Genomic DNA, 26,453 nt, shown 5'->3' on the forward strand with positions numbered 1-26,453 from the left:
GGGACTCAATAGCAGAGTAGATGATACACAAGAAGGGAGCAGCGAGCTAGATGAAAGACTAGAGGAAATCACCCAAGCTGAACAGAAGAAAGAATTAGACAGAATGAGAACAGTGTAAGGGAACTCTGGGATAATATTAAGCTCACTAACATTTGTCCCAAAAGAGAAAAGAGAGACAAAGGGGAAGAAAATCTATTTGAAGAAATAATAGCTGAAAATTTTCCTAACCTAAGGGAGGAAACAGACATCCAAGAACAAGAAGCACAGAGAGCTCGAAAGAAGATAAGCCAAAAGAGGCCCACACCAAGAAACATTATAATTAAAATGTCCAAAATTAAAGATAAAGAGAGAATCCTAAAAGCAGCAAGAGAAAGGCAACAAGTGACGTACAAAGGAAAGCCCACAAGGCTACCCGTGGTCTTCTCAGCTGAAACCCTACAGGCAAGAAGAGAATGGCATGACATATTTAAAGTCCTAAAAGGAAAAAACCTACAGTCAAAAATATTATATCCATCAAGGTTGTCATTCAGAATGGAAGGAGAGGTAAAGAGCTTCCCAGACAAGCAAAAATTAGAGGAGTTTATCACAAGAAACCAGTTCTACAAGAAATACTAAAAGGACTTTTAAAGTGGGAAAGCAATGACCACAAATAGGGATAAAAAAATTATCCAAAAAAACCAGGCAATAAAATCACTGGTAAAGGTAAAAATATAGTAAAGGTAACAGATCAACCACCTGTGAAGATAACATGAAGGCTAAAAGACAAAAGTACTAAAATTACCTATTTCAATGATAAGATGGTAATGGATAGACACACGCAAAACAAGAGATTAGATATGATTTCAAAAACATAAAATGTGGGAGGAGGGGAGTGAAAAAGTAGAGCTTTTAGAAAGTGGTCAAGCTAAAGAGTCTATCAACTCAATATACTGCTATATACATAGAATGTTATATAGGATCCTCATGGCAATCACAAATCAGAAAACTATAATAAGCAAGCAAATAAGTAAGACAAAAGAAATCAAACATATTACTAAAGAAAGTCATCAAACCACAAGGGAAGAAAGCAAGAGAAAAAGAAAGGAACAGAGAAGAACTACAAAAACACCCAGGAAAAAAAGTAACAAAATGGCAATAAATACGTATTCATCAATAGCTACTTTAAATGTCAACAGACTAAATGCTCCAATCAAAAAGCATAGGGTGGCCAATGGGAGAAAAAACAAAAAAGACCCATATATATGCTGTATACAAGAGACACACTTCAAACCTAAAGACACTCACAAACTGAAAGTGAAAGGATGTTAAAAAGACATTCCATGCAAATGGCAAAAAAAAGAAAGCGAGGGTAGCAATACTTATATCAGACAAAATAGACTTTAAAACAAAAACTATAACAAGAGACAAAGAAGGGCACTACATAACGATAAAGGGGACAATCCAACAAGAAAATATAACACTTGTAAATATCTATGCAGCCAACACAGGAGCACCTAAATATATAAAGCAATTATATAGTTATATATAATTGTTATATATTTATATATAAAAGACATAAGAGGAGAAATAGACAGTAACACAATAAGAGTAGGGGACTTTAACACTCCACTTACACCAATGGATAGATCATCCAAACAGAAGATCAATAAGGAAACACTCGCCTTAAACAACACATTCGACCATATGGACTTAGTAGATATATAGAGAATATTCCATCCAAAAACCAAAGAATAGACATTCTTTTCAAATGCACATGGAACATTCTCCAGGGATGATCACATATTAGGCCACAAAACAAGTCTCAATAAACTTCAGATCAAAATAATACCATGCATCTTTTCTGACCACAAAGGTATGAAACTAGAAATCAACTACAGGAAGAAAACGAGAAAGCCACAAAAATGTGGAGATTAAACAAAATGCTACTGAACAAGAATTGGGTCAATGAAGAAATCAAAGGAGAAATCAAAAAATTCCTGGTGACAAATGAAAATATGGCATGCCAAAATCTGTGGGATACAACAAAAGCAGTTCTAAGAGGGAAGTTTATAGCAATTCAGGCCTACCTCAACAAACAAGAAAAATCCCAAATAAACAATCTAACAGTGCATCTAAAGGTACTGGAAAAAGAAGAACAAACAAAGCCCAAAATCAGCAGAAGGAAGGAAATAATAAAAATCAGAGCACAAATAAACGAAATAGAGACTAAAAAAACAATAGAAAAAAATCAATGAAACCAAGAGCTGGTTCTTTGAAAAGATAAACAAAATCGACAAACCCTTAGCTAGACTCACCAAGAAAAAAAGAGAGAAGGCTCAAATAAATAAAATCAGAAATGAAAAAGGAGAAATTACAATGGACACTTCAGAAATACAAAAGACAATAAGAGAATACTATGAAAAGCTATATGCCAACAAATTGGATAATCTAGAAGAAATGGATAAATTCTTAGAAACACACAACCTTCCAAAACTGGATCAAGAAGAAGTAGAGAAAGTGAATAGACCAGTCACCAGTAAGGAGACAGAAATAGCAATCAAAAACCTCCCCAAAAAATGAAAGTCCAGGACCAGATGGCTTCCCTGGTGAATTCTACCAAACATTCAAAGAAGACTTAATACCTATCCTTCTCAAACTCTTCCCAAAAATTGAAAAGGAGGGGAGGCTTCCTAACTCATTCTACAAAGCCAACATTATCCTGATACCAAAACCAGACAAGGACAACACAAAAAAAGAAAATTACAGGCCAATATCACTGATGAACATCGATGCAAAAATCCTCAACAAAATACTAGCAAATCGAATACAACAATACATTAAAAAGATCATACATCATTATCAAGTGGCTTTCATTCCAGGGATGCAGGGATGGTTCAACATCCGCAAATCTATCAACGTGATACACCACATTAACAAAATGAAGAATAAAAATCACATGATCGTCTCAATAGATGCAGAGAAAGCATTTGACAAGATACAGCATCCATTTATGATAAAAAACTGTCAATAAAATGGGTGTAGCAGGAAAATACCTCAACATAATAAAGGCCATATATGACAAACCCTCAGCAAATATCATTCTCAATGGAGAAAAACTGAAAGCTATCCCTCTAAGAACAGGAACCAGACAAGGATGCCCACTGTCCCCACTCTTATTTAACATAGTATTGGAAGTCCTACCCAGAGCAACCAGGCAAGAAAAAGAAATAAAAGGGATCCACATTGGAAAAGAAGAAGTGAAACTGTCACTCTTTGCAGACGACATGATTTTGTATCTAGAAAACCCTAAATAATCCACTAAAAAACTTTTAGAAATAATAAATGAATACAGTAAAGTCGCAGGATACAAAATGAACATGCAAAAATCGGTTGCGTTTCTATACACTAACAACAAAGTAGCAGAAAGAGAAATTAATAACTCAATCCCATTTACAATTGCAACAAAAAGAATAAAATACCTAGGAATACACTTAACTAAAGAGGTGAAAGATCTGTACACTGAAAACTATAAAACATTGTTGAAAGAAATCAAAGATACAAAGAAATGGAAAGATATTCTGTGCTCTTGGATTGGAAGAATTAGCATAGTTAAAATGTCCATACTTCCTAAAGCAATCTATAGATTCAATGTAATCCCTATCAAAGTTCCAACAACGTTTTTCATAGAAATAGAACAAAGAATCCTAAAATTTACATGGAACAACAAAAGACTGCGAATAGCCAAAGGATTCCTGAGAAAAAAGAACAAAGCTGGAGGTATCACACTACCTGATTTCAAAATATACTACAAAGCCATAGTAACCAAAACAGCATGGTACTGACACAAAAACAGACACACAGATCAATGGAACAGAATCGAGAGCCCAGAGATAAACCCGCACATTTATGGACAGCTAATATTCGACAAGGGAGCCAAGAGCATACAATGGAGAAAGGAGAGTCTTTTCAATAAATGGTGCTGGGAAAACTGGACAGCCATGTGCAAAAGAATGAAAGTAGACCATTATCTTACACCATGCACAAAAATCAACTCAAAATGGATTAAAGACTTGAATGTAAGACCTGAAACCATGAGACTTCTAGCAGAAAACATAGGCAGTACGCTCTTTTGACATCAGTCTTAGCAGCATATTTTCAAGTACCATGTCTGACCGGGCAAGGGAAACAAAAGAAAAAATGAACAAATGGGACTACATCAAACTAAAAAGCTTCTGCACAGCAAAGGAAACCATCAACGAAATGAAAAGACAACCTAACAATTGGGAGAAGATATTTGCAAACCATATATCAGATAAGGGATTAATATCCAAAATATACAAGGAACTCGTACATCTCAACAGCAAAAAAACCAACAACCCAATTGAAAAATGGGCAAAAGATCTGAACAGAGATTTCTCCAAAGAAGATATACAGATGGCCAACAGGCATATGAAAAGATAGTCAACTTCATTAGCTATCAGGGAAATAAAAATCAAAACTACCATGAGATATCACCTCACTCCGGTCAGAATGGCTATAATTAACAAGACAGGAAGCAACAAGTGTTGGAGAGGATGTGGAGAGAAGAGAACCCTCGTACACCGCTGGTGGGAGTGCAAACTGGTGCAGCCACTATGGAAAGCAGTATGGAGTATCCTCAGAAAATTAAGAATAGATCTACCACATGCTCCAGCTATCCCACTGCTGGGTATTTATCCAAAGAACTTGAAAACGCAAAGGCATAAAGATTCATGCACCCCTATGTTCACTGCAGCATTATACTCAATAGCCAAGTCTTGGAAGCAACCTAGGTGACCACGAAGGGACGAATGGATAAAGAAGATGTGGTATTTATACAAAATGGAATACTACTCAGCCATAAGAAATGATGAAATCCAGCCATTTGTGACAGCATGGATGGACCTTGAGGGTATTATGCTAAGAGAAATAAGTCAGAGGGAGAAAGTCAAATACCGTATGATCTCAGTCATAAGCAGAAGATAAAAACGACAACAAACAAACATAGCAATGGAGATTGGATTGGTGGTTACCATAGGGGAAGGAGAAGTGGGGAGGGCAAAAGGGGTGATTAGGCTCACATGTGTGGTGATGGACTATAGTTAGTTTTTGGGTGGTGAACATGACGTAATCTACACAGAATTCAAAATATATTATGATGTACATCTGAAAGCTATATAATGCTATAATCCAATGTTACTGCAATAAAAAAATTTAAAAATAAATAAATACATAAACAAAAATAAATATCTGTATCAAAATTACCTCCTTGTTTTGTACCAATTATGTATATTTGAGAGCCCTTATCATAGGAGTTTTTATCTTATCACTCAAATCACTGACACCAAAAGTCTCTGAATCTAGGGTTATATAGAAAAGGAAGAAAGAGGGAAGAGAAAAGGGAGACAGGATTGATTTAGTAAGGGATAGCAGATAAAAGTTTTGCAATTACTATGTGATAATATCCTGATATTTCAACGCATCTTCTTTGCATGAGCTCCAGATGTAAAAACACAAGTGCCATGTGAACAACACCTGAAAAAGTTAACTTATTGAGCTCATAAAACAATGGTTCTGTTGTACTCAGTTCTTACTGCCCCCAAAGGAACAAAGAATATTTACATATTTTTAGAGTATTTTGGAGCTGGAGATACAACCAGAGCTGAGCTATTTGAACCAAGAATTATATGATATCAAAATTTGTATAACTCACTATTTACCACTATCTCTGCTATTTAAATATAGATACCTGGAAGAGATAGATACCAGTAAATAAAAGTAAGTAATTCAAGACAGAAACACAACACTTAAGATAACCATAAATATCAATCATCATTCTAATACAATATATAATGTTATGATATGCTTAGAAGCTGACAGATAAATGACTCCAAACTGATGTGAGGTTTCTGTTATTGCACATTTGCTTTATCCCCTCCTCCTCCAGCAGCTTCCACTTCCCACTGGTCTTTAGGGCCTTATTGCCTCCAGTAGCTTCTCTCACCAGCCTCACCCATACTTCTAACTGGGTATAATCTGTAGCTATTTTAAAGAAAATGAGTAACTAGTGAGAAAGAGAAAAGCAATGGCAGGTAGGCCGCGGTGTTGACCATGAGCAATTTTACAGAATACAGTGCCAATGTCAGACATGGCCATTGTCTGTGATGAACAAAGACAAAAGCAAGACCACTCCGTCATCATGTCTGAGCACAGACAAAAAGGAGAAACAGGGTCCAAACCACCCCTCCCCCCAAAATGATCAAACATCCCCCTATACTGGTTAAAAATGAGTGACTGCTACTTCTTTACCAATTACAGCTAAGCCTGGCTCCATTTTCCCCACCTCCTAAATAAGATTCATTAAAATATCCTATCTTAAAATTACCCCCACTTCCTGATAGCATCCAATCCAGAGCTGACTCCTGTTTTCTTGGACACCCCAAATCACCTAACACAAGCCCAAATCCTGTGAAAAATCTTCCCTCTTCTTACTGAGTTGCAATCAGTTCCCCATGGTATGTGCTCTCCTTCACTGCAATGAGTCAATAAACCTAATTTTCTTCAACCATAGGTGGATTTCTGTTGTCTTCGCTGGAGGGCATCAACACGAATTTTCTTAAATGAGTTCTTTTAGCCCCATTTTAAGGTAATATTTTTGAGTGAGCCTAAGGGTGGATATGCACTTCTGTAATGGGGTCAAGTCCATACATTCTTAACAACTATTTTCTTTACTAAGAAGAGGTCTCTTTTGCTAATGTCTGTCTTCAAAGCTGCTTGGCTGATGATAGGGGTCACTGGAAGTGAGAAGCTAGATAAATGAGATATTACTATAAATATATATGATGGGATTTTCCAGATCATAATTCATCCTACATAACAATACACCTTCCATATACTTAAAGTATAATTGACTTGATACCTATGTGGTATGGCTGTTAGGTTGTATACAGTTTATAAATGTACACACATAAAGAACAATGAAAAAAATAATTTTATTGGCATCTCTTCTTTTATATATCCTATGTATAGTACCTTGTCCCCTTTGATTGACAGGCCTTGCAATCCTTGTGGGCCAATTGGTCCTTCAGAACCTTTTTCACCCTGAAAGTATAAGGGAGGAATATCAGTGTACTAATAAAAATCAAGATTTTAAAACAGTTAAAGCATTCAAAGCATCCAAATTCACTGCTCACTGCAAATGGGTAATTCTAACTGACTCCAAGATTTGTAACTTGCAAAAAAAGAATTAGTCTAACACTCTTAAATAGGAAGGAATCTGTCCAAGTAGAACACATACGCAGCATCACTAAAGGTGGAAAAGAGCTCCATTCCCAATATAATCAGAAATATCTGGAAATGGGGGAGCTATTCAATCACATAGTACAACCAACTGAATCAATCTTCCACTTCGTCAGCATTGCTGCAACCGATCCAGCACAGAGTGAAAATGTCTCTCTCATATTAGTATATGAACTAATACTTGCTAGGATTGAATTATTTAACATTTTATATCAGAATTTATAAACACTTATTGAAAATTTAGTTTTAAAAGAATTCATGGAAAATTTTCCTTGATATGCTTCTATAGTCACATGACCTATGTGAATAGCTCTGGTTGTAATGTACTATCAATGAAGGCCTAACACTTTGTGCATTAGTATGAAAAATAAACCATATAATCAATCAGAAACAGCATTCATTTCATGAATTCATTTGAACCAAGAGTAAAATCAAAAAACATTTGCAAGAAACCTAGAAAACAGAAAAATATACCTTTATGTCTTTCTATATTCATAATTTATTCACTTAAGCCCTATATTATTGGAAAGCAACCCCAAATAGCACATATAGAAAACTCCCATTGGTCCTGCTGGTTGGGGAATGAAGTATTCTGACAAATAGCTTCTTCTGATCATTACCACAGAGAATAATTGCTATAGTGGACCCTAAAACAACAATAAATACAATATGTTCTTTCTTTGATGAGCTAGAGGTCAATGCAGTGCCGTGGGTTATTAGGAATGAGTGTATCATATACATATCACACACTTGAACCTGTCACTAAGACACGCCTTGCAATATGCTTCTTAATGTTTCATTTATTCATTTCTCATTCATTTCTTTATTTTAAAAGAACCCCAGAGATTATAAAGAAAAATAATTCTAGCTATTTGAATTTTCCGGGTTGTTTGGGCTACACATAAATAGAAAGTTACTATATGCCAAAAAAAATTCAAGAAACTATATATTATAAAACTTTCTGAAATGTAGTCCAGATTTCTGGCTTCTGTCTTCTGATAGTGACACTTTGGTTAGTCAAGGGCAATGGTAACATCCCTTTTATACAACATGTTATTTCCATTTATTATGACAAATTAAAATTTATTAGTTAACTAGAGCCTCTTTTAAAATTCAACCGAGCAGTCACTCACAACTTAGTACAAATTAATTGTTTTAGCTAACTGATTTCCCTCTAGTTGAGATTCAGGTTTCTCATAGATAATTGAATATTGATCACAGTGGAAGGGGCTGAGAATGAGATGCAATTTTTGAGAGTGAGGCTGTACTGAGAAGGTCAGACTTTAGTGACCTGACTGAATGACTGATGTGGAAAGGCCTCAGACACTTAGAAAACAGTCTGCGTTTCTCTGGGCAATGTGTGTATTGCATGTATGTGTGTTTGGGGGAAAATTTTAGAAAGGAAGGAAAAAAGACTCCAAAGTTTACCCTTACTTACTCTGAAATTTTGTTAATGCTGCCCAAAGTGTCCTGGAAAACCATCTCCTGAGTGCTATATATTGTGGGTAAACAGCTGAGACCAGGGATCAGCAAACTACGGCCCACTGGCCAGATCCAGCCCACATGTAAATTTTTGTATTTACAAAAATTCAGCCTTATTACAACACAGCCACACTCATTCATTTTTACATTGTTTATGGCTGCTTTCATGCTACAACAGCAGAGTTAAGTAGGTGCAACAGATACCATATGGCTCACAAAGACTAAAATATTTGTTACCTAGCCCTTTACAGAAAAAGTTTGCCAACCTCTGGCGTAGAGACACTTGAGCTCCAAGAATTATACACAGTCAGGCGGCCCTTGACGATGGGGATACGTTCCGGGAAATGCGTCGTTTTGCAATTTCATCATTGTGAAAATATCATAGAGTATCCTTACACAAACCTAGATGGTATAGCCTACTACACACCTAGGCTGTATGGTACTAATCTTATGTGACCACGGTTGCACATGGGGTCTGTTGTTGACCAAAACATCATTACGTGACTGTATGGAAAGCAGTGGAAACAATTAAATTCTCAATTGCCAGGTAAAAAGTAGGTCTTTCATTATATTTTGCTCCTTATGGTAATAAGGTAATATTTCCTTTCTGATTATACTAACAGCAATACTATTACAAATTGGTTTATTAGACTGTTTCTTATCTATGTTTCACAAACAAAGCTAAGAGTAAAGCTTAGTCAAAGCTACACTCAGTAACTTCTGGGCATAAAGATGCTATTTATCACTGTGGCTTTAACGACTACAAACAACTTTAAGATATTTTTTCTAATTTCATATGCAGTAACTATATTAAGTAGAAGTTTCTCAATTACTTATTTATAATTGCAAATTTCGCCATAGTTTCATGTTAAGGGAAGATTTACATATTCTTTCATTTAATAGGATGAAGATGGTCAGGAAAATACTTATAATAATTGGCTAGGACATATTTTCTAAATTTGTAATTCATGATCATGCAAGACAAAGCACTTTTTCCTCGCAGAGGTATTGTTACCTTTGGTCCCGGAAATCCTTCTCCGGGTAAGCCCCTCTCTCCTGGAGTTCCCTCAGGACCACGGGGACCCTGGTTAGGATAAGAGGGAATGAGGAGCAGGAGAAAAGAGAGACAGAAAGAATAGGAGGAGAGGAGAGGGGAAGGAGGAAAAGGGATGAAAGAAAATGGTTACATTGCAGTTCACATGGGCATGGTGACGATGATATGGTCCTATCTAAGTTATTAGTAAGAATCCTTCTAGTAAGCCCCATACTGATCAGTAGATTGTAGAGTTGTGAAGAATAATATTCCTATTGTATTAAATACTCGTTCTATATGATGGGCATAAGATGTCCTATTCTGGTGTCCTCAAATTAGGGAAAAATAGAAATTAAGCGGTGCTTCAGAATAAGGATTAGGAAATAAATCCTATGAGAAAAGGCTAAAAATCTAAGACTGTGTGGCCTGGAGGAGAATGCAGTGATTCAGGTATCATTTAATCAGGTATCAGGGGAGCCCTGTGAAGAAATCATTACACAACTGTTTTAAAGCCTTGGATTCTGTTTACGTGTGTTTAATTTGTATCTTGATAAATTTGGATTCAGACTTGAATTCTTGCAGGAACTGGTTGAATCCACAGGAGGTTTATGCACAAATAGGAATCTTGATAGAATCATTAAGAGGAAACGTGATTTTTGGTCTCAGTGATTAAAATGAAGAAGTCCATGTAGCCAATGCTCAGAAAGGTGCTAGGGAAGGTGAGGACTTCTCACATAAGGAAAGAAAAATGACACAGTCTGAGGCTTTGAAGTGGACTGGCAGGAGACACACTAATTGAAACGTAAAAGACAACAGCAAGATATTCACTTCAACCAGGAATTTTAAGAGGCTACAAATTTTCCCTCCTTTCTTCTTGGCCAGAAGGCAAGAAAGTCGAAAAGGGACTAACAACAAAAATCTTAGAAGCACAAACTGAAACTTTACCTCTAATGGACTGAAAAAGATAATACGGGCTTGCTTGCCGGGAAGCAGACCTGTGATGGAACAAGTCTACTGAGTTACCCAGAAGCTCCGGAGCCCGCACGCTGCAGACCATGATCTGAATGATCTGGGGCTGGATTTGCAGTGCTCCAGGGTAACTTAAGAGATGCTTTCTATTCCAGCCTGGTAGCAAAACTAGGATACAGCATTATGCTAATCAGTAACTGATCACAGCTGTGGATTTGTAAGAAAGCACGCTAGACGTATCCCATTGTTTAATTTTTTTGCCTTTCCCTAATATTGTATATTTTTTAAAAAGTCTTCTTTAGTATTTATCCATAGCCAGTTTAGTAATGACTATAATTTTTAAAAAAAAAAAACCTAAAATTTAATTCAATGTAAATTGCCATGCTTACAGGAAACCTAATTTTTAACAATCTGAGACCTTAATCAAAGCACTAATATCCGTGACAGCTTATTCTAATGTTAGAGCAATTAGCTAGGGGAAAAATAAATATAAGCATGAAAATTAGATTGCAAACTAAACGGACAAGTGCCTAACTAATACTACATACCTTAATAAAAAAAGTTGATAAATATTATTCTTCCCCAATAAGATGACAAATAAAAATAACACAGTTTACATTAAATGCAAAGAGGTCTTTTTCCAGTTCATTCAATTTCTTTTTCATTCATCCAACAAATATTTACCAAATGCCTATGTCTACAAGGCACCGTACTGGGTTCTAGGAACAGCAGACAGACCCACTCTGTCTCACGGAGTTTACAGTCTTGTGTGACAAATAAAAGCAGATTTTGCTGTCATCTGGACTAAGTTCGAACCCCAGCTCCGCTACATATTAGCAGTGTGACTTTAAAGAATTTAATCTCTCTAAAATTCATTATCCTTTTCAGAATGGTGATATTCATATTACCTACCTCAACCACAAGTATTAGTGTAAGGATTAAGTCAGAGAGATTTAAAGCTCATACATATTAAGCATTCAATAAATATCTGCTATCACTATCAAAATTCTTTTACTTGAGTCCTGTAGTTGCTAAGAATCTCCTTTTTTGGAAGTTTTTGCAAATCAGGTAGTCTCAGTGAATGGTTTGTATTAAGCAATGTGGAGACAGCACACTGCACAGAATAAACACTGAACCTTGCTTCCGTCTCTGCATTTCTAGGGACATCAGCCAAGGTGAAAGGGAAAATAATGCAGGCTTTGAGGAGGCCTGTGTTCCCAGCTGCTGAGAACAGAGAGTTAATGCTCATGAACAATCACTTAGGGGCATTTAAAAAAACGGCGATCCAGGGTTTAATTGCTGTAAACTGTCAGAGTAACATTCCACACCATCACTGTATTCTCAAGTTTTCCTATTAAACAGTCAGGATGGAAGATGATTGTTAACCAGAGAAGAGAAAGAGCAGGTACTTGGGTTAGGCAAACTATACTTTTAATTTATTAAGACAATACCAATGGATCATTTTATAAAAGACATAAATACTTCTATAAAAAACTCACAGCGTCCTTTTCAAAGGCCGTGAGAACCAATTACAACTATGACAAGTTTATTTGGCTTCTAATGAACACCTTTAATTTAAAAATATAATTAAGGAATCTAATCAGCAGTTAACACAGTCTGATCAGTGAAATACTTTATTTGAGGCATTAACAAGATCAAATAAGATTGTCCATTATCTTATTACCTTCCTTAATAATATCAATAGTATGGATGATCAATAAGGTGGTTTCAGTATACATTGCAAGCATTAAAGATAAACATGCTAAATAATAACAAAATTTGTCCATAATATTCAAACAGTGCCATCTTCTTTATTTTTAACTTCAAAGTAATTATAGTCCTACTTTGGGGGTATTTTTTACTGACAACACTCTGAATAACCTTGCTCAAAAAACACACAGATCACCCTGAGAGTCTGAGCCAATTTATTTTTCATGAATCAGTCATCTATCAGACCAGTACAAAACTAATGGTAATCATATAATTAAAGATGATAGCTGACAGTTCAAAGTTAGGTCATGAAGCAGGAATATTAATTCAATCAATCAGATTTGTATTAGTGTTGTATTGAAAAGAGAATAGTACTAAACTTGGAACCACGTGAAATGATTTAGGCAAAGAAACACACGTAAAGCACTTTCAAAAGAACCTTTGTCAGTCTTAAGGGAAGTCTTTATGTTACTTCTAAATAATTTGAAAACTCGCATTCTTGATTTTTTTGTTATAACATTTGGTGTAACATTTTCATACATTATTTGAGATCCTTCCCACCTTTGTTATGATTTTAGTTTAAATCACAGACTTCAGGCTCTCTGATCTGTGTAATTGTAGGCTGGAAAGCAAGCACACAAACAAGAATTTCATGTGCTGGTAATATTGTGAAAACTCTCTAGCCATAAACAGAAAGGCAAGTAATACAAATTTTTCTTTAAATGAATTTAAAGGCATTTAAGGGAAATCACAACATTCCAAAACAAAAACAGAGCTGTAAACTGGAGAGGTAAGCACATAGGCTGATGCTATAGTGGTCCCGGGTGAAAACACGTGGTTGTGTGGTGGGAATAAGTCTAGGATGTCTAAGAGGGAGAACCAGGAGCAAAGACTTTGGCTCACTCAATGGAAGAGGAACAGAGAATTAGAGGTGAGAGCCCCACATAAAGCTAGGACTTTCAAAGTTATGTACCTTCAATGAAAGGGCAGGGTAGAAAAAAAGCCATCACATCAACACAGTGATGTGAATCACGAGATTCTTATCTGCCTTCTCTCAGGCTCTAAATGGGCTTCAAAATTCATCACCTGGTCCTGTGCTGTGTATGAGTTTGTAGTTTCAAGTAACACCACGTAGGCAGTCCAGGGACACCTTGGTTAAGAAATTTGCATCAAGGATACACCTGGAGTACTTTAAGAGATGCAAACGCAAATTTCTCTCAAACACCCTGCAAACTGAACACTTGGGATTTTCACAGCTAACGCCCAGCTGACAACAAGTTCAGATGCCAGTGTGCAAAACATACAAGAAAACAATTCTCAATGAGTAAAATGAGCCAATATAAGATAAACTTCCTCATAGAATAAAATAATAGAGACCCACGAAAAAATGAGTATACTTTAAATGATTAATGGTCTCAAAAAAAGAATAGAAATACAAGAAGCAAAAAGGACAGTATAACAAAAGCACATTAGTAAAAAGAAAAAAAAAGGCAGATTTTTAAAAATTACTTCAAGAATTTTTTAAATACTGATAAGCTAAAAATACAATGGATGAGTTAAGGACATTTTATAAGCAGATGAAGGAAAAATGTGTGAATTATACATTAGATTGAAGGAAATTATCCAAAATGCAACCAAATATCTAACAGGATTTCTAAATAAGTAGAAAATGGAAAAAGAAAGTATTTGAAGAGATATTGGCTAGGAACTTTCAAAATTGTTGAATTTTCAGATTCATGAAACACGTTGAATTTGAAGCAACATAAATGAAAGTATATCCACACTTATATGATGAATCTATGGAAAACCTAAAGGGAAGAAAAAATTGCAAAAGCAGCCTAATATAAAAGATAAATTACTAAGAAATTATAAGCCTCCTGAAGATATCTCAACAGGAACAATGAAGGCCAGAAGACAGGGAAATTAGTACTCAATTCAGATTTCTACACCAGCTAAACTTTATAAAGAAAACTAAATAATGGCATTTCAGCCAAAGACTGAGAGAATTTAGTGCTAACATACTTTCACTGAAAATAATTTCCAAAAGATATACTTTTTGGAAAAAGAAAGCAATTAGCCAAAAAGAAAAGATGAAAATTTGAGAAGCTACAGCCAACCTAGAAATTGGTAACTATATGGGTAAAACTAAATAAATACTGACTGAAAAACTACAAAAATAATAATAATAAATAGTTTTGATGGTATGAAAATAAGGTAAGACTAAGTTAACAGAGAATAATACTCTAAAAGTGGAAGAGAAAGAATTGGAGTAAAGGCCTCCTACGATCAGTGTATTTTTCAGAAGTAGATGGCAATATTGATGACATTTCAAACTTGCCAGCTAAGAATACATGTCAAAAGTTCAGTAGCCACTAAAAAGGTAGAAATAGAATATACAACTATATATATGTATCATATATATATATTTATATGATATATATACACATATAAATATATATATGATATATATTATGTATACACACACATATATTTACTGGATACACATACACATATCAGACAAATATAGAGAAAATAGATATATTTGAAATGTTTGTGTTTTCTAATTAGATTTTTGTTTTCCTATTGAGTTTTGAAAGTTCTTTATTCTAGGTATAAATCCTTTGTCAGATATGGGATTGCAAATACTTTCTCCCAGTCAGTAGCTTGTCTTTTCATTCTCTTAACAGAGTCTTCTAGAGAGCAAACATTTCCCATTTTGAAGAATTCCCATTAATCAATTTTTTTCTTTTTCGGATCGTGTTTTTTGTGACATGTCTAAGAAATCTTCACCAAGCCTTAGGTCCCAAAGATTTTCTCTTATGTTCTATTCTAAAAGTTTTATAATTTCACATTTTATATTTAAATCCATGATCCACGATGATTCATTCTGAGTTAATTTTTTACAACATGTGAGACTTAGGTTTACTTTCGTTTTTTTGCTCCAGCACCATTTGTTGAAAAAGTTATGCTTCCTACATTGAATTGCTTTTGCACCTTTATGAAAAAATCAGTTGGCTGTACTTGAAGGGGTCAGTATCTGGGGTCTCCATTCTGTTCATTGACCACGTTTCTATGATCTGCAATTATCACACAGTCTTCATTACTGAAGCTATATAATGTCTTAAACCCTGTTAGTGTGATTTTTTCCAATTTTATTCTTCTTTTTAAAAATTGTTTTAACTATTCTAGCTCTTTTGCTTTTCAAAATAAATTTTAAAATAATTTTATCCATATCTACAAAAAATCTTGCTGGGATTTTTTTAAAGGCTTGCATTAAAACATATCAATTTAAGGAGATTGACATCTTTATGATGTTGAGTTTTCTAAACCATGCACACAGTTTATCTCTCAATACATTAAATATTGTTTAATTTCTTTTATTAGTGTTTTGTAATTTTCAGGATACAAGTCCCTTACATGTTTTATTAGATTTATACCCAAGAATTTCTATTTTTAATGATTACAAATTGTATTGTATTTTTAATTTAGTTTTTATATGTTTATTACTAGAATATAGAAATAATTGGTTTTTTATGTTCATCTTGTATTCTATGACCCTACTGAATTTGCTTGTTAGTTCTAGGAGGGGGTTTTTTGTAGATTCGTTGGGATTTTCTATGACATCATGTTATCTGCAAATAGGGACAGTTTTGTTTCTTCTTTTTGATCTCTATGTCTTCTATTTTCTTTTCTTGACTTGTCGTGCTGGCTAGGACTTCCAGCACTACATTGAATAAGATTGGTGAGAGCAGGCATCCTTGTCTTATTCCTGAGCTTAGAGGGAAGTATCCAGTCTTTCACCATTGAGTATAATGGTAGCTGTAGGGTTTTTGTAAAAGTTGAATAAGTTCCCTTCTATTCCTAGTATCTGCGAGTTTTATCAGGGTTTATGAAGATTTTGAATTTTGTCAAATGCTTTTCTGTCTCTTTTGATATGATCATGTGATCATTCTTCTTTAGCCTATTGATGTGATGTGTTACACTGATTGATATTCAATTATTAAACCAGCCTTCCATTCATAGAATGAACCCCATTTGGTCACACTGTATAATTCTTTTTCTATATTGCTGAATTCTATTTGCCAATATTTTGTTAGGAATTTTTGTATCTATACTCATGAGAGATATTGGTCTACAGCTTTCTTCTTATGTATTGTCACTGTCTTGCTTTCGTACAAGGGAAAAACTGGCCTCATAAAATAAGTTGGGAAGTATTCCTTCCTATTCTATTTTCTGAAAGAGATTATATAGACTTTACTGTATCCATAAAGTTTTATGTCTTTTAAAGAAAATCTAAAGCAAGTGTAGAAAAATGTTAAGATTTGTCTAGCTGGTAGAAGTTTACTAAATCATTCTTCGTTTTTTAGTATGCTTAAATATTTTTATTATTTAGAAATAAAACCATTTTCAGAACTGGACTAAACAAATGAAACTCATTCTCAAGTTTATTGCTGAGTTTGGAAAGCATAAATAATAGCAAAACAAAAAGTTCAATCTCAACAAAACATTTTTCAACTTATATTAAAAAATATAAAGTTGAACTTGTTTCTCTGAAATTTTCAGAATTTTGTTTTCATATGTCCAACTCTGAAAATCATAGAGTTAGAAGAACCCAATCTTTTGATTTTACAGAAGTTAAAATTTGAGACTATGATGAATTAAAAATGTCTAGAAGTTCTTTACTACTCTCCCATAAGCAAGCAGAGTCTTTTTCTACTCCACTCAAATCTGAGCTGGTCCTATATTGTCTTAGCCAACTGCATCACAGAAATGATGCTGTATAATTTCAGAGGCTGATCCTTAAGTGATCTATGGTTTCTGCCTATTGGAACACACCTGCTTGGATTTGAACTGCCATGCTGTAAAGAAGTCAAAGCAACCACATGTAAAGGCCCATATGGAAGAAAACTAAGGATTCTAGGAAATAGCCTTAGCTGAGCTCCTAGCCAACAACCAGTAAAGGTGACAGCCAGAGCCATCCCTGATGGCCTAGTGGTTAAAAGCTCAGCACACTCCACTTGGGCAGCCTGGGTTTGGTTCCCAGGCACAGAACCACCCACTTGTCTGTCAGTAGCCATGCTGTGGCTGCCACTCACGTAGAAAAACTAGAAGGACTTACAACTAGAATATACAACTATGTACTGGGGATTTGGGGAGAAGAAAAAAGAGAGAGAGAGGAAGATTGGCAACAGATGTTAGCTCAGAGTGAATCTTTCCCAGTTAAAAAAAAAAAAAGGCCCAACCAAATTTGTTTTAAAAAGTGACAGGTGACAGCCGTGTGAGTGAGGCCATTTTTAACATTCTAAACATTCTAGCACTCCCTGACGTTGCGTTATATGGAACTCCCCAGTCAACCTACAGAATCATGAGAAACAACAAATTGTTGTTTTAGGGCACTAAGTCTTGAGGTAGTTTGTTACAGAGAAATATATAACCAAAATAGAGATTCAAAGAAGTTAGTAGTTTATTTGGGGAAGGAGGGGATTTACCTGATTTATTTCACTTTAACTTATTTATTTAAAAACACAATTACATGGGATTATAATAATTGTGATTAAGACATTAGTAAGTCCTTCAATGGTGGATAGTAATGGCAAATCCTTACTTACCTGTCTCCCCTACCCCATTATGGCCATCATGGCTCCCTCTGTTATGAAATAGCTCCAGTGTAGTCAACATACTACCAGAAGTATGACTCGCCTTTTCCAAAGAAAGATGACATCAGGCTCCTACGTAGCTTTTGCGGGTTGGGCACTCAGCAGTGGCAGTATCCAGGTTAGCTTTGTTGAAAGGAAGTTCACATTGGTCCCATGTATAACCTCCATCCCTGCCACTCATTAAAACTGAGTGGATGGTAATGGAGCTGGAAAAAGAGGTTGACTGACATCCTGTCTACTTGATTATTTAGAGCCTTCTCTAAACTGGATGCCCTTTGGTGAGCATTCACATAAAACACAAATATCTTCACACTCTATTCATGAAGAGATATAATGCTGCAGGAGTCTATTTCCAGCTAGGCCAGCATAACCTACTCAATTTTGTTTTCCCTTTGTCAACTGCACATATTGTCCATGGGGCTATAGGTGTGGCTTGTGGGAGCAGTAGCAATGGCATAGATGCCACGGGAATCTAAGCCAATTACTCATGAAACTATTTGTATCTTCAAGAATTAATGATGGACTTCTACTGCACATAGCCCAGATGGCACGAAGGAACAAATAACACCCAGTTCATGCTCACCAATTTAACATGTATAATCATGTACGGTCCCATGGTTAGCCATGCAGCCTCCCCTAGGATCAAGCAGCAAGGCAGAATCTGTTTAAGTTAAAAGTAGGCACGTGGAGGAGGTCTTGTGTTTGCATCAAGATTCTAGGATTGTTTCAGACAATTCAGAATGGCTTTGCTGTGTAACAAGGAGATCATTTTTATTCCTACTTATTCAGAGCATTGTGAAAAGATTATTTTTCATTCCTGTTAAAAACTTCCCAAATTCTCTGCTGCACTCCTTCTACACATGGCAACCTCTCTGAGCCTGTGTCTTTCTAGCTGATGTCACTTCAGTTTTCTAGGTTTACAGCCTCTCCAGTGAAGAACCAGCAGTGTCTGCGAGGGAGTTTGTTTTTTTCTGTCTCAGTGGTTTACCTTTAAGGGCACTATCTGGTAAGTGGAAACTGAGACTAGATCATTGATCTCTAGATAATTAGTCCAATGTATCTTTCTTCCACATGATGCTCTCTTTTTTGAGTTAGTGTATCCAGACACCAGTGAAAAGCCTAACCTTCAAACAATATGCTGCCATTTCACTCATAGGGCACGGCAAGGAAGCACATATTTACATATGAGGAACTAGGCAATGCAAAACCAAATTGGGAGACCAACTATTCAGAATCAGTTGTTTTTATTTGTACCCCAGCAAGTCAGCAACTATTCTTTCCTTGGAGAATCATTACTTGAAAAGTTAAGAAGGTCTTTATCCTAGAATAGTTATGTTTTATTCATTTCCTCTCCAGATCTCTTTTGATAGAAAGTTTTATTTTTCTTCTCCAACAATACTAAACTTCAAAGCTACATAAGGTAGAAACTGAAAATAACACAGGTATCACCTGTATACCATCATCAATCCTAGCTTTAGAGTGTTCTCATGGGTTCGGTTATGAGCGAAGTTCCCATTCTCGGTGATTTTCTCATGGTTACAGGAAATTCAATTACAAAGTATAGACATTAGGCCTGAATCCAGATCTCCTGTCTCCTAGAAAATTTTGACATGTGAAAACTCTTTTTTTCTTGGACAAGCTGATTAATCTTGTAAGAGATGACAGTAAGAGAGTCTGTTGTACATCACGTGTGTGTGTGTGTGTGTGCGCACCCCTATTTCAAGTATTATGAAAAATAACACTTGGATCTGGTTCTTGCATGTTTGTTGGGGTTTTTTGTCCAAAGAGACACAAGATCGTTTAATTTAATCATTTGTTCTGACCAGAAAGAGTGCTTAAGAACTATATTTGTTCTTATTTCATGCAGAATTTCTTGCTACTTACTGGCTGGCCCGGCTCACCAACGCCAGTCGGTCCTGGAGCCCCTGTTCTTCCTTCCTGGCCTCTCTCCCCCTAAGAGAAAGAAACAATCAAATGAAAGTTTGAGTTTTTAAATAAAGGATAAACATAGCACAAAATACTCTGGAGATTTCAACAAAAAGAAATAGCAAAATAGTCAAATTTTCACATTCATAGAGATAAAAAAAATTCTAGAGGAGGAGAAATGGCTTAAATTTGAGCGAACAAATCACCCTAAAATGTTCATTATCCCTTCATGTCTAAACGCAATATGTCACTTTCAGCTTTCAGAAACTAGTGTGTGGTAATTGGCAGGATGGACTGTATGCGACTCCTTTCGGTTACTGAGATGACCAGGCTAACAATGCTCGTGTTGTTCCCTGTCCCCTCGCCTCCATTCTGGAAGGCCGCCCTTTCCTCATCCCCACTCTATTCCTTTTCATCTCTCCTTTCAGTTCTGTTTCACACTTGATCTCCTTCAGAGCCCTTCTCCAATAACTCTGCCAATATAAACTACACATTCCCTGGAGTCTTGATGTGCTTATTGTCTAAATGCCATCTGTGGTGACACTTGGTGACATTCGAAGTGCACTGTTTTGTACTGCTCTCTTTTCTAGTCCTGGACCAAAGTCTTATTGTCCCAATAACATATAAAAGCCATTTAAAACAATCACTCCTGCTCTATTACATCCTATGTGATGCAGAGCATCCCAGGATGTTGGGTGTCCCAGTCCTTTGTAGTTCCCTACAAACCCTTCTGTCAGCATTTACTTTTTGGTGTCATGGTCCTTCTGGTGTCTGCCCCTCTGTGCTCATTTAATGTGGGCAGGTGATATTTGATGTGTTAAGGTGTTTCACATCCCAATAACATTTTTTGCCTGTTAACATTTAAAATCCATGAAAATTTAACAGAACTAGATGTATTTTGGCAAGAGGGTGGGTATTTGGAAACAAGCAAATTTTCATTCCAACCAAATCAAAATATACATTGATAATTCTTGTGGTAAATGCCACTGACCAGGGCATTGCAGTGTCCAAGCATCCAGACTATAAGTATTTCTGCAGGCAGCCTCCTTATGTCTATGAGGGTAAGGCTGAGAAGAGTTCAAATCACAGCTCCCCCAGCCCCTACAATAAATTCAATAATCGCTGATGGGCAAAGAGACAAGAATCTTTACCTTAATACCTTGCTGTCCAATACCAGGGGCTCCCGGAGGACCATAAGGACCAGGAGGACCTGGCTCACCCTAGAGGAAGAAATAGGGATATGTTAGGTCAACCCTATAGCATTTGTTGGCAGCTCTTAGATGTATAGTGATGCAATAGGGGCTTTGAGGGCAACAACAAAACCTAGTACGCAGTCACTACCCTCATGCATTGACAGTCTGGTTGGAAACACAATATAGACCCAGGGTCAAATTAGTCACTGAGCACAGTAGGCACAGTATGTAGGGCCCACAAAAATGTTTCCATTTTAATTTTTTAAATCAGAATTTTAAAAGTAAACATAATAATAAGGAATATATAACAATGAATCTAGTCTGGATTATATTTGTCTTTATACCTACTCAATCATAAAATATAATTTTTAATATTTTCTACGGAGGAAAGAGTCCACAAAGGCAAATTTTTAGAATCCATAAGTCATAGTGTGGCCCTCACTCATTCATTCAGCAAATCTTCATTAAGTGCCTCTGGCAGACTCATTCATTTCCTACCCCATGACCATCCTCTTTCCCCTTTCCTTCCCTGCTGTTAGAACTCTGATCTCTTCAGCTCATGGGCAGCTGTTCTTTGTCCTCAGATGTGTGGGATGAAAGATAATCGGTCTAATGCAAGCCTAGAATCTCCTTTCCCCTTGTCACTGATTAGTCTGAGTTGGTCCTTTGGGTCCATTCTGACAAATGAGATGTGCAAATGAGATTGATGCAAAGAGAATCCCTTTGCCTCTGTCTCTTCTTTCCTACCTGGAGATGTGATAGCTATTTTGTAACCACGAGGCAATAATCCTTCGGATGAAGGCCAAGAATTGAAGAGGATGACGCAGAAAGAATTTAAAATAGCCTGGCTCCTGGACAACCTCGTTGAACCACTGATCCAGTCCTGGACTACCTACCTTCAAACATTGTTTATTCAACAAAACCTCTTATGATTTAAGCCACTATTAGTCAAGGAGTCTGTTACTAGAAGCCAGAAGCTTTTTTCCTCTTCCAATTTTTTTTTGTTTTGCAGGAAAAGATTTGTCCCGAGCTAAATAGTTGCCAATCTTCCTCTTTTTTTTTCCCTCTCCAAAGCCCCAGTGTGTGGTTGTACATCCTAGTTGTAAGTCATTCTAGTTCTATGTGAGCCACCACTACAGCATGGCAACTGACAGACAGGCGATGTGGTTCCGTGACCAGGAAGTGAACCTAGGCCGCTGAAGTGGTAAGGACCAAACTTTAACCACTAGGCCATCAGAGCTGGCTCCAGAAGCATTTTCAATTAATACAGTCTATTATGTGGCAGGATCATTGTAGAATTTAGGCATTATAGAACTGAACGAGACCACTGCACTCAAACTCCTACATTTCACAGGTGAGCAACTTGAGTCCCAGAGAGGTTACCTGGCCTGCCCAAACTCACACCTCAATATCACCCAAGGAATGTAGCTCTTCAGGCCTCCTGGCTTCTGGTCCTCTGGGTTGTTGATAGGGACAGGAGAGTGTCTATTGATTATAATTTCTTTTTTTATAATGCTAACATTTTCTGTTTATCAAAATAATGTATCCCCATTGTAGAAAATGTGTCATATATTGAAAAGCATACATACAAAGAAATTTTTAAATTATCCATCTATAACTACTCTTACTTTTTGGTGCACTTCTTTCTATTTTTGTTATATACATACATATATCTTTAATTTATGTTAAGGAAGATTTCTGAATACTCTTGTGTTTGAATTAACGAATACTTGCTATTTAAAATTTCATTCAACTTAAAGATTTATCTCTTCATCCTTGTACTAACCAAAGGTAAAATGGCACAGGAAGTTGAGACTAACCTTCTCCCAGATTGAGAGGAACAAAGAAATTTTCTAACTAATGTTAAAGCCTCAGTTCAACTCAGAGACTTGTGATTTTGAAGGATAAGCTTAGCAACTAGAGCAATGTTCTATTAATATGGTAGAGGCATTACTTTAAAGAAGTCTGTTGACTTTAGCCAATTGCAAAGAGGAAAGAGAAGAGACAAGAAGAAGAGTCAGAGTCAAGTCACCTTCCCAAAGGACATTTCCAGGCTCAATATGAATCAAAACAGAGAAAATTTGTCTCAGAATCAGTTTAGTTTATGATGCTTTGGAATTTGAGTGGACTGAATTTAAAAGTAATTTCTGTTTATCGTTTTGAGTACAAGTCTATCTGGCAGATAAAGCAACTTGAATTTTTGCCTTTAAAATTCAAAATTGTACTCATTTTTCTACACAGATGATATTTTCTGGAGCAGCCAGGTAACTGCCATTCTAATTTTTCACATATTCTTGGCTATGGAATTTCTCTCTATATATTGTCAGACATAAAAGTTCTCCCTAAATTCGAAGTTTCCTTAATCTCAAAGTTTGATTTACATGCTAAAGAATATTCAGTTTCCTACAGGTTCCAAATTTTCACTTCAAAGAACTTTTTCTTACTTCCTGTTTTCTCCACTCAAGTCGGAATCTCCTTGTCACTTATACTGCATATGGTTGACTGTTTCCATCACTCAGCCAATGAGCATGAAGTACTTGCTATGTGGAGGGTAGTGAATTAAATACAGAGAATTAAGACATAGTCCCTAAACTCAAAGGACTAGTTTAAGGGGCTAGCCCCGTGGCCCAGTGGTTAAGTTTGCGTGCTCTGCTTCGGCAGCCCAGGGTTTCACTGGTTTGAATCATGGGTGCAGACATGGCATCACTCATCAAGCCATGCTGAGGCGGCATCCCACATGCCATAACTAGAAGGACCCACAACTAAAAGTACACAACTTTGTACCAGGGGGCTTTGGGAGAAAAAGGAAAAATAAAATCTTTTTTAAAAACAATGACTAGTTTTGAGAGATAAAATATACCATTATAATAATAATAATATAATAAGGCTCTAAGTTCACTTATTCTATTCATTTCCTGTCCCTTTTATATGTAGCCTTGGTTCTGTAATAGATCAGAAAACTTTTAAATCATATATGTGAAGGAGAACTTGAGGGGTTTTTTTAGTAGTGGAAGCTCTTCCTTACTTAATATTTATCTGTATATTTGATCTAAAACAAACAAGAGCACAGTCAGGTGAGAAAGTTTCCTCTGACGATGGACAAGGCATTGGATGTGTTGTTACCTTGAAATGTGTGAACCAGGAGAATCAAGAGGAGAAGCAATGATGTTACCCATGAGCCCATGAGCTCCATTTAGCCTTGGTCAAGTACCAACAGCAACTGAGAGATTTCTTATATTGCTTTTTCAGGGGAATTACAGGGACCTAAAGCTTACAGAGAGATGGCTTTCCCTTATCTGAACACAGCCCTCTGGCAACATATCTTCTCACTGCACCTGCTTAAATTTATTTCTCAGGAGCCTAGTATCTCGACATAGGACCTGCAGACCAGCATTGGCCTACAATTAATGTTAATCTCTTTCCCTATTCCCCTTTCCCTCTCCTTCAAAGATTCTCGAGGTAGTAAAGAAAGTGGTCCTGACTGTAAAATACCACAACTGGGTAAGACAGAATAGGAAGAGAAGAGACAATACTCTACTCAACGTGGTTTTCTGAGAATTCACCAAGGCAACATAGCCCTGTTAAGACTCCAGGCTTGATTCCTTTTCTGCTATGATGCCTTACCCCAACCCTTACCAACAAACACAAACACACCCGCAGATTGAATGCCCCCAGTACTACTTATTATTTCTCTACTTGACTTTCTTTAACCATCAGAGGTGTATCCAAAGAGGACTGGATTAAAGTGGATGACCCCAGAGGGAGTCTGCTTTTCATGACCTCCATATGAGTGTGAATGTGTGTGAACGTGAGTGTAAGCATGTGTAGAGGCACCAAGGAATTTAGGTTGACCACTTTAGTCCTCCTCAGAAATTAAGGACCCCTATGCTATGGGCTTCAAGATTGAAGGAAGTCAACATTTAATAAAATCTATTATTTCCAAGTACTGCCCTGATACTCTATATACATTATCTCATTTAATCTTCTAACAGTCCTAGGAAATAGGTATTTTTTCCATTTTAAGATATCGGAATATAATCTCTACTTTTAAATCCAATTTTTAGCATGCATAGAACCACAGAAAAAAGCATGGCTTTAGAATCATTCAGTCTAGTTGAATCCTGGCTCTATAATTTACTAACAGAGCATTTGCAAGATCTTTGTATGCAGAATTATATCTACCTTACAGGGTTGTTGAGAGGATTTGAGATATTGTCCGTAAAACATGTAAGTCATAAACAGTCACATGGTAGCTGTTTAATACGTGCAGATTCATTTGTTATTTACCAGGCTTTCATTGAGCAACAACCTGGTACTGAGTACCCAGTTACTTAATTATAGACGTAAATCAGGTTGCACCTGCACTTTGCACACACTTACAATCTAGCTAAAGAGACAAATGAATATAAAAGAAAATACAATCATGTAAATTAGCTACAATAAAGATACCAGAGCATATAAGACTATGAGGCAGAAATGTTTAATTCTACCTTAAGGAATTGGGAAAGTTTTATACAGTAGAGGAGATATTTGCTCTGAACAAAGAAATACATATCATATCTAACCTGGTAGGAAAGAAGAGGAACAAAAGTTCAGGAAAATGAAAGAGTATGAGGCAGAAAATGATGTGAAATGTTCTGGGGACAGAAAGCAGCTCTGTGGGCACAAGGGACCAGAAATGAAACAACAATATGGTCACTGTCTCAGGCAGTGCTGTCCAGTGGAAATATACAGTGAGCCACACATGTGATTTTAAATTTCCTAGCAGCCATGTTAAGAAAGTAATAGTATACTTACTTAGTCCAGTATATCCAAAATATCATTTCAACATATAACCAATATAAAAATCTTATTAATGATTTTATTTTTTAATGCTATATCCTTGAAATCCGTTGTGTATTTAAGACTTACAGCACATCTCAATTTGGACCAGCTACATTTCATGTGCTCTATAGCTACATGTGGCTACTCTATTGGACAATGCAGGTTTAGAGTGATTAAAGAGGCTGGAGGCTCAGGTCAGAACCATGGAGAGTACCAACATTTAAGCAGGGTGGGCGAAGAACACAAAGACGTCTTGTGGGGAGCTGGGGAAGACAGTGGCTGAGAAAAAGAAATGGGAGCTGACAAAAAACATTGTGAAAGAAGTTAGGAAAAAGAGAATTTCAAAAAGAACACATCATTTCC

The 26,453-nt window shown here is 36.2% G+C and overlaps 1 protein-coding gene across 1 annotated transcript in view; it reads right to left on the bottom strand.

Moving 5' to 3' along the window:
- COL28A1 (collagen type XXVIII alpha 1 chain) overlaps positions 1–26,453 on the bottom strand; it is a 168,519-nt gene that overhangs the window by 103,551 nt on the left and 38,515 nt on the right. The window contains exons 12-15 of the mRNA XM_046669968.1: positions 21,225–21,293; positions 20,032–20,100; positions 9,794–9,862; positions 7,030–7,098 (exon numbers count right to left, since the gene is read on the bottom strand). Coding sequence (XP_046525924.1) covers positions 7,030–7,098; positions 9,794–9,862; positions 20,032–20,100; positions 21,225–21,293 — 276 coding nt within the window. The remainder of the gene's footprint in view (positions 1–7,029; positions 7,099–9,793; positions 9,863–20,031; positions 20,101–21,224; positions 21,294–26,453) is intronic.

This window comes from Equus quagga, chromosome 8 (assembly GCF_021613505.1).
Source record: "Equus quagga isolate Etosha38 chromosome 8, UCLA_HA_Equagga_1.0, whole genome shotgun sequence".
Lineage (NCBI taxonomy): Eukaryota > Metazoa > Chordata > Mammalia > Perissodactyla > Equidae > Equus > Equus quagga.